General features: G+C 42.3%; 1 protein-coding gene across 1 annotated transcript in view; it reads left to right on the top strand.

The window, feature by feature from the left end:
* Positions 1 to 8,369, top strand: part of LOC122070333 — a gene marked incomplete in the record, with an annotated part of 17,386 nt that extends 9,017 nt beyond the window's left edge. The window contains 1 exon segment of the mRNA XM_042634467.1: positions 7,894 to 8,369. Coding sequence (XP_042490401.1) covers positions 7,894 to 8,052 — 159 coding nt within the window.
* Positions 8,370 to 11,017: the final 2,648 nt, after the last annotated feature.

Below are 11,017 nucleotides of genomic sequence, written 5' to 3'. Positions count from 1 at the left end.
AGAAGCAGTTCCATCACAAGCAATTCTTTCATTCCTCCAGAAAGCACAAGAAAAGGTTTCCTTTTAAGCCTTCTCGGTTTAAACGGTTTAAACCTCAGTGGAAATTCCTTCGGAAAAAACAATTCCGTGGGAAATCAAAGAATACTTCTTGCTTCATCTGTGGAAAAGATGGACATTTTGCAAAAAATTGTCCTAACAGAAGTAAGAAAGACAAGGTGCTACATATGCTTGCCTCCCTCCATCATGATGATCTACAAGATGCTGATCTTGAATCTCTGTATTCCTTAGATGCAGAGCCTACGGATCTCTCCCTCTTTGCTATTGATTACCCAGATGAGGTTGATCCCCAACACCTCACAGACTCAGACCCAGAGTCCTCTTATTCCGAGTCCGAGGAATCAGATCCCCTCTACCAGGTTATCCCTTTCCTTTCCCAGAACGAAAAACCACCACCTCTCCCATGTCAGTCCATCTCCTTACCTCATGCAGCAGTAACCTTAATCCCTGAACCATATGCTAAACCAGTTCATCTCATAGCCTTCCTTGATACAGGTGCTGCAACAACCATTCTATCACCAAAAGTCCTTCCCAACCATTTCTGGAAACCTCAAGTCCCTCCTTTACCATTTTTAGCAGCTAATGGTGAAACCTTCTATATCACCTTAGTTACTAGAAAACCCATTAAAATCCAACTCCTTCCAACCCTTTCCTTTTCCCATGTTATGTTAGGATCCCAGTGTCCCGGTAAAGACCTTATTATAGGTTTTGATGTCCTCAGTCACCTTCCCCTTAAATGGACTCCCCAAGGTCTTGTGTATAAACATCAACTTCTCCCCTGGTCCCCTTTTTCTAACATCTTTCTTGCAGGACTAGGCCCTACATTATTTGATGAGTTCAAAGGAAAACTTCTGCAGACTTCTTGTGCAGACTCTCATACTGAGTTCTTGACAAAATGTACCCATCCTCTCTGGCAGAATTCAAAGTTCTTCATCTCCTTACCCTTTAAGAAGAATGAAGATGTTAATCCAACAAAAGCCAGTCACCCTGGAATGCCCCCTGAACATTTGACGCTTGCAGTACAGGAATTAACCCAACTACAAGCTCAAGGACTCCTTGAACCGACTGTGTCTCCATGGGCATGTCAGGCGTTCTATGTGAACAAAAGAACAGAACAGATCCGTGGAAAGATGAGAATGGTTATTAATTATCGGCCTCTGAACTTTTTCCTAGCTGATGATAAATTTCCATTACCAACCCGTCCTGCTCTGTTACTTCAGTTAGCCTCAGCAACTGTCTTCTCCAAGTTCGATCTTAAAGCAGGTTTTTGGCAACTTGGTATTATTCCTGAAGATAGACCAAAGACAGCCTTTTGCGTCCCTGGTCATCATTTACAGTGGACAGTTATGCCATTTGGTTTGAAGACGGCTCCATCAATATTCCAGCGTGCCATGATGCAAATCTTTGCTCCCATTCAAGAACAGGCCCTGATTTATATTGATGACATTCTTCTGTTTTCCTCTACACAGGATGAACATTTAAGCCTTCTCCAACACTTCCATCAGATTGTTCAAGACTATGGAATCATGCTCTCCCCAAAGAAAATGCAGATTGGTGTTTCAACCATCGATTTTCTTGGTGTCACTATTACCAAAGGAACATATGAACTTCAGCCGCATATTGCTACTTCTTTACAGCAATTCCCTGATGGTCCTCTGACAAAACATCAGGTCCAGCAATTCCTTGGTATAGTCAACTATATGACTGAGTTTCTTCCTCAACAAATTAGACACACATCTATCCTTCATCAACTATTGAGAATGAATGCTCCTCCCTGGTCAACTGAACATTCTGCAGCTATTCATGCTCTGAAGCAGCTAACAACAAGACTTCCCTGCTTACAGATTCCTTCTGATGGGCGTAGGATTCTCCAAACAGATGCTAGTGATACGCACTGGGGTGCAGTTCTCTTAGAAGAAAACCCTGATTCTACAAGAACAGTTTGTGGCTACAAGAGTGGCTCCTTCAAAACCTCTGAAGCCCATTATCACTCCACATTCAAGGAAATTCTTGCAGTTCGCCGTGGCATTGAAAAATTCCAGTTCCATCTTATAGGACACAGGTTCCTCATTGAACTGGACATGTCAAGCTTCCCCCGAATGCTTGAATTCCGACAGAAACAGCTTCCTAATGATCAATTGCTCCGATGGGCTCAATGGTTCTCAAAGTGGTCCTTTGATATCAAACACATCAAAGGAAACGAAAATGTCTTGGCAAACTTCCTTTCCCGACCTACCTCTACCTTTTCGGTCATTCCACTCCTATACCCTTTAACCCCAGGAGCCTCATCCTCCTCTTCCTCAGCCTCACCACAGCCTCTACCCAGTCCCAGCCATAACCTGTGCTGTAACATCCCTCCTCACCTTCCTCCTGAAATCCTTCATACCTTAACCTACAAAGCCATCCTTACCTACAGTAAGCTCACAGCTATCCAGCTTCTCCGAATAGCCCTTCGACAAGAAGGTCTTTTCCTTGCTGGTTCTTCTTGCCACCCAGACTTCCCTTACCTCACAGTCTTCACCTTTAATTCCTCGTATGACCTACAGGAGTTACCCCTCATATATAAATGCATTTTCTGGCATTTATGTACAGCCTACTCCATAGCCATCAGCTTTCCCCTTCAAGCTATTCAAATGATGTGCTTCCAATGGTGTAGTCCGGTCCAACCCCATAGACCCAACCTTCCAATTTTCCAATTTCTACAACTCTTTGCTCCCATGGAAACTTGGATGGATCTCTTCACCTCTCTTCTCCCACCAGATGATTCCCCTGATATCCCTATGCACCATACTATTATCCTATTCCATAGACCTCCAGCTGTGCTCCAAGTCACTGACCCTCCACATACCCTAAACCCCTGCCATTTCATTAACTACACTACAGCCTACCATGTGTATGGAACGAAGCCCTATACTCTCTTCATCAATCGACGGCAACATCGATCAGAGTGGCGACAGTTTCTTCACACCATGTGCCAAGTCAATGATACACAACCCCATCAAGTTCCAGCCCCTCTTCTCCAGACCGTTGATTCTGCTTGGGAACTTCACTAGAACAGTCGTCTTCCTTGTCCTCGTCTCATCCCTCTCATGGATGCCTATGACGATTGGCTCATTGACAAGGCAGCATTCTACCCGTACAGCAGCTCTTCAGACCCCGATACTGATTGAGTATGTATTGAGTATGTATTGAGTATGTTTGTATTGAGTATGTATTGAGTATGTATTGAGTATGTTTGTATTGAGTATGTATTGAGTGAAGTATTGAGTATATATGTACGTATGCCGACACTCCCGACTGAGTATGTTTGTATTGAGTATGTATGTACGTATGCCGACACTCCCGACATACGGTCCCACAAGCATGTGAAGTCCATGTGAAGGACACATGGCTTGGGTCCCACTTGTCTACCAGGTGTCCCTTGTACTCTTGGCTATTTAAAGCCCCTCAGTTAATAAATAAAAAATAAAAAAATAAAAAAAAATAAAAAAATAAAAAAACCTGTGACTTGCAACCATGGTTTTGAGTGCACGAGAAGGGCTAAACCCCGGGCTTGTCACTGTTCGTAAAATCTGGTATCAGAGCCGGGCGGTGTGTGGATGTGCATCCGATGCTCTGAGTTCGTCAAAGGCCGTGTGCGGGGCGCTGTAGCAGGTAACTGTAGCAGTTGCACGAATCCCACATCGGAAGAGCTGGTCCAACACCGCGATCATATAAGTCCCGGGGCGCCTGTGACTTGCAACCATGGTTTTGAGTGCACGAGAAGGGCTAAACCCCGGGCTTGTCACTGTTCGTAAAATAGCCATAGGATATGGTTGAAACTGGGGAGGAGAAGGTTTATCCAAGGTTGGGTTTAGGATAGGGTGTTTTTGTTTTTGTTGCTTGGGGTTCAGATTCCGCTGCTGTCGTTGTAATGCCTTTAATTCTTCAAGGGGGAAGGATCTCTGAGAAGCTACCGGGGGAGCCGGTATGGTGTACACGGCAAAAGGATCCTGAGGAGCCATACTGGGAACTGTCAAGGGAAGAGGCTGCTGTCGACTAGATGTTGCTGCCTGAGGTGGAGCTTGTTGAAGGCTGTGAAGTTGTGCTTCAAGAAACCTCAGATGTTTCTCTTTTTGGCCTATAAGGGCAAAGGCCTGAGCTGTGTCAGCAGTCGAGGAAGCAATACCAGCAAGTTCCATATGGACTTGATCCATCTCAGTTTTCAGAGATTGAATTAACTGAGTATGCCGGCCAACAGTACTATGAGTGTGCTGGGTAGAAGCAAGGATGCGTTCAAGGTACTGGTTTTGGACTACGGCATTTTCATTTTGCCAGTTAAGAGCTGCTTCAGCTGGGGAGATCTCTTTTGGTTGTCCAGAGGGTAAAATAGGAGGTTTAACCTTCCAAACATGACGGATACCATGAGAATCAGGACCATAATCTGTAGGGCCAGGAAAATTCTTCACTGGGGAAGAAGAAGAGGATCCTGGAGCATACATGCAACAAGGAGGGACCATCGAAGATGGGGGTTTAGGTGGTGGAGGAGGTTTACAAACCGGAGTAGGAGGTGGAACATACGGAGGTTCCAAAGGAGGAGAACCGTATTTCACCATAAAAGGATAACGGGCTTCAGTGCTTAAGGGACCTACTGTGGTATCTCCTGACTCATATCGTTCCCGTAGAATAGTCTGGGAGGACTTTCTCTTGGGCTGATAGGTGTCATCATCATCAGAGTCGTGGAGACAATCATCACAGTCACAGAGGTCAAAATACTTGTGACCAGTGACTGGATCAGAGAAATAGTAAACCGGGTTGCCTTGAGCATCAAAAGATTTGATTGGAATCTTTTTTTGTATCATGCCCGTAAACTGGGTAGGAAAAGGAGACGGTAATGGTTGTGGAGGAGGAAACCGAATTTCAACCTCACCAGAAGGGTGAGTGATGAACTGTGGGTCTGTAGACTGAAGAGGTTCTACTGGGGCAGGTTGTTGGGTAGCCATCTGCTGTTCATAAGCCGTAACCCAAGAAGAAGGTAAGAGACGAAAGAGGTCGTCTCGTGGAATTTGTCTGGGTACATAGGTAAGGCTCGGAACATGGTCAGAGTCCACTGAGAGGAATAAAGCATCCTCAGATTGGCCTTTCGATAAATCAAAGGCATGGTTTTGTAACCGATAAGCCAATTGATAGTGGATTGTACCTGCTAAAGCCGTAGGGGCAAGGGGAGAACCAGAGATCTGGATCTGGAACTTCAAGGCTGAAGGAAGTAAGGGATCTGCTAAAGCTATGTTGAAGTTAGGGTACAGGGTAAGGAAAATTGTTCCTGCATTCAGGGTGGTCTGAACAGTAGCAACCACGGCATGTTCATACCGGAGAAAGCGACTGTCTAAAAGAGCTATGCGGGAGAACACGGGAAGGCCTTTCCTGCCATGGAAAGTAAGGGCAAACTTGATTGCACCAAAGTGGAGATGGGTATAACCCTGGTTTTGCCAATCAGGGATGAAGTTGGTCGGAATCTCCAAGGTGAATAGCTGTTCTTTGGTGGTGGCAGGGATGTGATGTAACTCACATCGAGAAGCCTGAACAAGTTCCTTAACCGGAGGGGTTTTCTTCCTAGGGGCGAGAAGAGTTTTCCAGGTAGCAGAGGAGGAAGTCTTCTTTGGGAAGACAGTATAAGGGTTCAGAAGGGGAGAAGGGGTTGACGGAATAATTTGATCATCGGGGAGATAATCAAATTCATATAGGGACTCTATGGACGAAAAAGATGATGACCGGGAAGAAGAAGGGGAAGTAGAAGAAGAAGAAGAACTTCGAGAAGAAGTAGATCGTCGGGAAAGAGACATACCGAAAGGAAGGGAGGCAGAAATCCAAATCCGAGCAGCATTTCCCGTCGGTGAAACTCAATTAGATCAACAGATGCCTAGTCGAGGCCGATCAGGACCCCCGGAGTTCAAGGTCTCAGAGACAGATCAACCTGAGCCGTTACAGGGTATAAAACAACCACTCCTTGGCCTGAGAACCCATCGCTCAAAGGTTCTTTCTCTGTCACCAGAGAACCGAAACTACGGAGTAACCTGCAATAGGGCGTGGCCTAGAACATCAGTTGGACTAAGAGAGGTTCGAACCGAGAAGGGTCAGCCGCCGGAGGCGGACCTTAGCCGGAGAAAGGGGAGGGGATTGGCTCTGATACCATTCTCTTCTCACTGGTATACGTCAAACGGGCTCTGCCCAATTTCATTAACTGAGGGGCTTTAAATAGCCAAGAGTACAAGGGACACCTGGTAGACAAGTGGGACCCAAGCCATGTGTCCTAAGGAACATATGAACTTCAGCCGCATATTGCTACTTCTTTACAGCAATTCCCTGATGGTCCTCTGACAAAACATCAGGTCCAGCAATTCCTTGGTATAGTCAACTATATGACTGAGTTTCTTCCTCAACAAATCAGACACACATCTGTCCTTCATCAACTATTGAGAAAGAATGCTCCTCCCTGGTCAACTGAACATTCTGCAGCTATTCATGCTCTGAAGCAGCTAACAACAAGACTTCCCTGCTTACATATTCCTTCTGATGGGCGTAGGATTCTCCAAACAGATGCTAGTGATACGCACTGGGGTGCAGTTCTCTTAGAAGAAAACCCTGATTCTACAAGAACAGTTTGTGGCTACAAGAGTGGCTCCTTGAATTTACTTTTCATCAAGATGAACCCCATTTTTTTATTTTCGAAAAGTTTTGAAAGTTTTTCCCTTAATCCCTTGCACACAAAATTCAGCACCATCTGAGTTGTCGTTTATGAGTAATCGAATCTCCTCTATTCAGCCCTGTTTTTCAGATCTGAATTTTCTGTTGAATCTGAACTTGATTTTTGTGTTGGAGTTTATGATGGATCCTACTGGGACTGATTACCTTTTGGAAATTTAGTTTGACATCGTACCGAGTTATGACCCTTCTTTAATCTTCTCTCGAAGGCCACAGACCACTCAAAGTAAAATTTACCTAGGTTTTATTTTGCAGATCAGAAACCAACCCATCGATTTTACACCTCACAAAACATAAAAAAATCTCTCCTTTTTTAACGGTGCAGCTCTACTGCACAATATTGAGCATTCAACTGAACTTTGATGCTATTATTTTGAGTTGTTTCTATTAGTTTTCTTCATTTCTCCATAGTTCTTGTATTTTGAAATCCTTTTACTTTTGTGTTCTTCTATTCCCCATTTGTTTTCTTTCTGAACCTATTCCTAGGATTACCATGTTTGGAGAATCTTCTTCTCTGCATCAATTGGTAAGCCAACCTGATTATCTATGCAGTTTGTCATGGCCACATAATGCCATGACATTACAGTTAGAACATAGAATTTGCCTCTTTCACAATTGTGTTTATTCCACAGTATGGAGATTGGAGAATATTTGCAGTTCTTGTTCTATACTGATTTTAGCAGGTTTAAACTATTTTATCTTGGCTAGTCAACACTGTCTATGCTAATTTGCAATCTGCCTGGTGGGAATATTTTGAGAATGAGTTGTCTTCGTCAGTTATAGTTGTTTGATTTGTGCTTTAGGATGTGGACGTGCTTGCTGTTCAGGATTTCCCAAAGATGCAACATTCCAATGGTGGCAATGGGAACGGTATATGGACTTTGGTGGCTTTCTTATTGCCAGAGATGATTGGTCTAATCTGTTATTAAATGCTTTGCTTGTGCTTGTAAACAGTTTCCTACAGGCCTGGCCTTAGCGTTCGAGAAGAAGAGCAGACGGATGGAAATATCGCTCTACTGCTTTTCACGAGCTATTGAGAGCTTCTTTTCATGCATGGTGGATGCTGGTTTGTTGCCACGGTCCAAGAGATTAAAGAGAGCTGATGTGGTTATTTTCAGTTTGTCAACTGCTATCATCATGCACTGTTATGCTCAGGAGAGGGAGGTTTTTCGGTCCAAGTACCTGAATGTTCTTGATTTTGTATTTGGTGTTCCTCCTGTGACCTGTGATACTCCCCGGAACAAGAACCATTAAAGCTTGATGGTAATACGGGGTTTGGAGATTCAAAATGTGTTATGTTACCGGATGGAGGTTTTGAGAGTATATAGTAGGCAAACAGGGTACCTGCCACTGCAACATAGAGTTCCAGGTCCCCTCCAGCTGCCATTATTATGGGTAAGATATATACCGTTACAATAATTAAATGTTATACCAACAGATCTATTTATTTGGTTCCTGAATGGCACCTGGAGTCCTTAGAGCTATAAACCAATTATTTTTCTTTTTTGGTAAAAGTATCAACCAATTACTTAATAGACAATAAATATTCATGCATTCTCTATTGTGATTTAGTTTGATACATATGCACTTCATTTCATCCACATGGGAATGTTGTGGTCAAGTCCAGTCCAGATTGTTGGGACGTGATTTCTACACAATGATCTAAAACCCAGGATCCAATATTTGTTTAGACTCCACTGATTGCCATGCAGACCAGCAATCCAAGGCGTCCTAGGTGAAACCCAAGGGGTCAGGTCAAGGGCAGCCAAGTTTTTCATCAGCATTGTATCAGTGGATTAGTCACAGCCAATCTGACTGTTACCTGAAGCCTCATGTTGAAATTCTCTCTCTATTTAGTGGCTGAATCAAGCAACTTTGTGCACCTTTAGGGTTCATTCTTTCAACTCTACTTCTGATTGTGGCCATCCCTAGCGTAATTTGCTCTGGTAACTTAGCTTTGCATAAGTGGAACATTCCTATATGAGCTTCTGAACTCTGATCCTGGGAGTATCTATTCTAGTTTTTGAAGACATCAACCCAGGAACATTCCTATATGAGCTTCTGAACATTCCTATATGAAAGGTTGGGAAGAAGGGGTTAATTCCATCCCAGATTCGTGTTATCCTACAAGACTCGTGTTACTGCTAACTGTTCAGATCGAGAGTGTTACTGAAGGCAAGATCTTGATCATGCTAAAGACTTATGGCCTTGCTCCTGAAATTCCTGATGATCTGTGCCATCTCATTAAGATTTAAGGTCTCAGGACCTGCAAGCATCTTGACAGAAATTGGAACGTCTAAAAGCTTCTGATTTTCCTTTGATGTGCTTGGCAGGAAAGTTTTTGGTCCAAATGGAGTGTCATGTGGAAAAACAAAGCATTGAAAAATTAAGGATGCCATTAGAGTGTGGATCACCAAGGTGATGCACAAAGGTGTATCCCATTACAAGGGAGGGTAAATGATTGAATTTGGGTATGAAATTTTACAATTCTCATCCATATCTAAGCATTTATTGTAGTCAAAACTTGTTTCTGGTTTACTTGGGTTAGGGTCTTATAGATTTAGACATTTAAGACATGGATAGTTCCACCACATTGAGCCAGACGTAAATGGAGTGTTAGAGCACACAACTAGGGCACCGTTTGATAATGTTTCTGCTGTTGCTGCGTCTAGGAATAGCAGAAATTGTTTTTCACATTTTCGGAAACAAAAATGGATTTTTAGTGTTTGATAAACCTATTTCTCGAAATGTTTTTTGTAGACATAATACCACTAAAAAACCTAATAGTATCATTGGATGTCTAAAAGAGAGAGTTTGATTGCCTCTTTTTTCAGTTTAAATAGTTGAGAGATTTATTGGGCACAACAACCGTTTTTTTTTTTTTTTTCTCTCTCAATTTCGTTTCTAGAAATGATGAAACAAGTCGAACTTGTTTTGTAAAAGTCATTTCTAGAATTGTAAATAGGCATAAATTTTGATTTATGCTTCTAGAAATAGATGAAACGGATTAATTTTATTAAACACTTTTTAGGTTGTTTTTTCATTTCTGGGAAAAAGAAAATGCAGAAACAAAACTTTGTCGTGCCTAGAAGTCGTGAATCGATTTGTCATTACTTATATAGCTTGCTATGAAGTACAAACCCTGGAAGAAAAGAAAAAAGTACTAACCCCGGATCTATATATCATTACACTCATTCTTTTCGAAAGATGTAAAACAAAATGTAGTGCTAATTTGCCAATTGCCCCCTTTTTTTTTTTTTTTTTTTTTTGAACTTGTTTGAGAATTCAAAACAGCAAGAGAAACCACCAACATAGCATGAGAAGTTGGTGGGGACACTTTTGATTGCGTTCAGAACTTAATTAAAAAATTATATGGCAAGAGAGCATTACCCTATTGGCACAGGTACACACTAATGTGCAAGAGCATCTTAAGCATGGGCTGCATAATCTTTTCATACTTGTTGTGTCTAGGCATGTATGTTGTGCTTATCTTTCTCCAAAACACTTAGGCAATCCATTGCTAAGGGCTTGATGCTCAATCGTGCCCATTTGCTAGTTGAAACCAATAAAATTTTTCCATGAACTACGATAAACCCCACTAGTGGATCTGATCTATAGTTAGGGGGCAATACATACCAAAAGGTTCGAAGAAGGAATGCGTATAAGAGTAGATAACCAACCACCCTTTTGTATAATCTATTCATATTAGTGAAGTGGCTGGATGCATAATATATATAATTATACTCATTATTCGAGGATGGGTGTTTTTAACAAACCTCTTCTGGCTATAATCGTGCAGTATGGGATGAACTTCAAGCTCAATGACAAGTGGTTAGACCCAATACTAGATTAAGTCCATGAAGATTTAGACACTTCTAAACTTCTTTGAAATAGTAGTAAGATATATAATTATGCACATAATTCGAGGATGGGTGTTTTTAACAAATCTCTTCTCGCTGTAATCGTCCAATATGAGATGAACTTCTTGCTCAACGACAAATGGTTAGACCCAATACTAGATTAAGTCCATGAAGATTTAGACACTTCCAAACTTCTTTGAAATAGTAGTGAGATATATATTTGCAAAATATAATAATAATGTAATAGTGTAATAATAAGTGTAGCATATTAAACCCTTTTTAGGTCTCTGTCCGGGTCCCCGCTGAAATCAGTTGTCCACTTGTCCCTATATTGGGTCTCTGTCCGACCCTAGTGGGTC

This window comes from Macadamia integrifolia, unplaced genomic scaffold (assembly GCF_013358625.1).
Source record: "Macadamia integrifolia cultivar HAES 741 unplaced genomic scaffold, SCU_Mint_v3 scaffold890, whole genome shotgun sequence".
Classification (NCBI taxonomy): Eukaryota; Viridiplantae; Streptophyta; class Magnoliopsida; order Proteales; family Proteaceae; genus Macadamia; species Macadamia integrifolia.
This window is presented reverse-complemented; position numbering and strand designations above follow the sequence as displayed.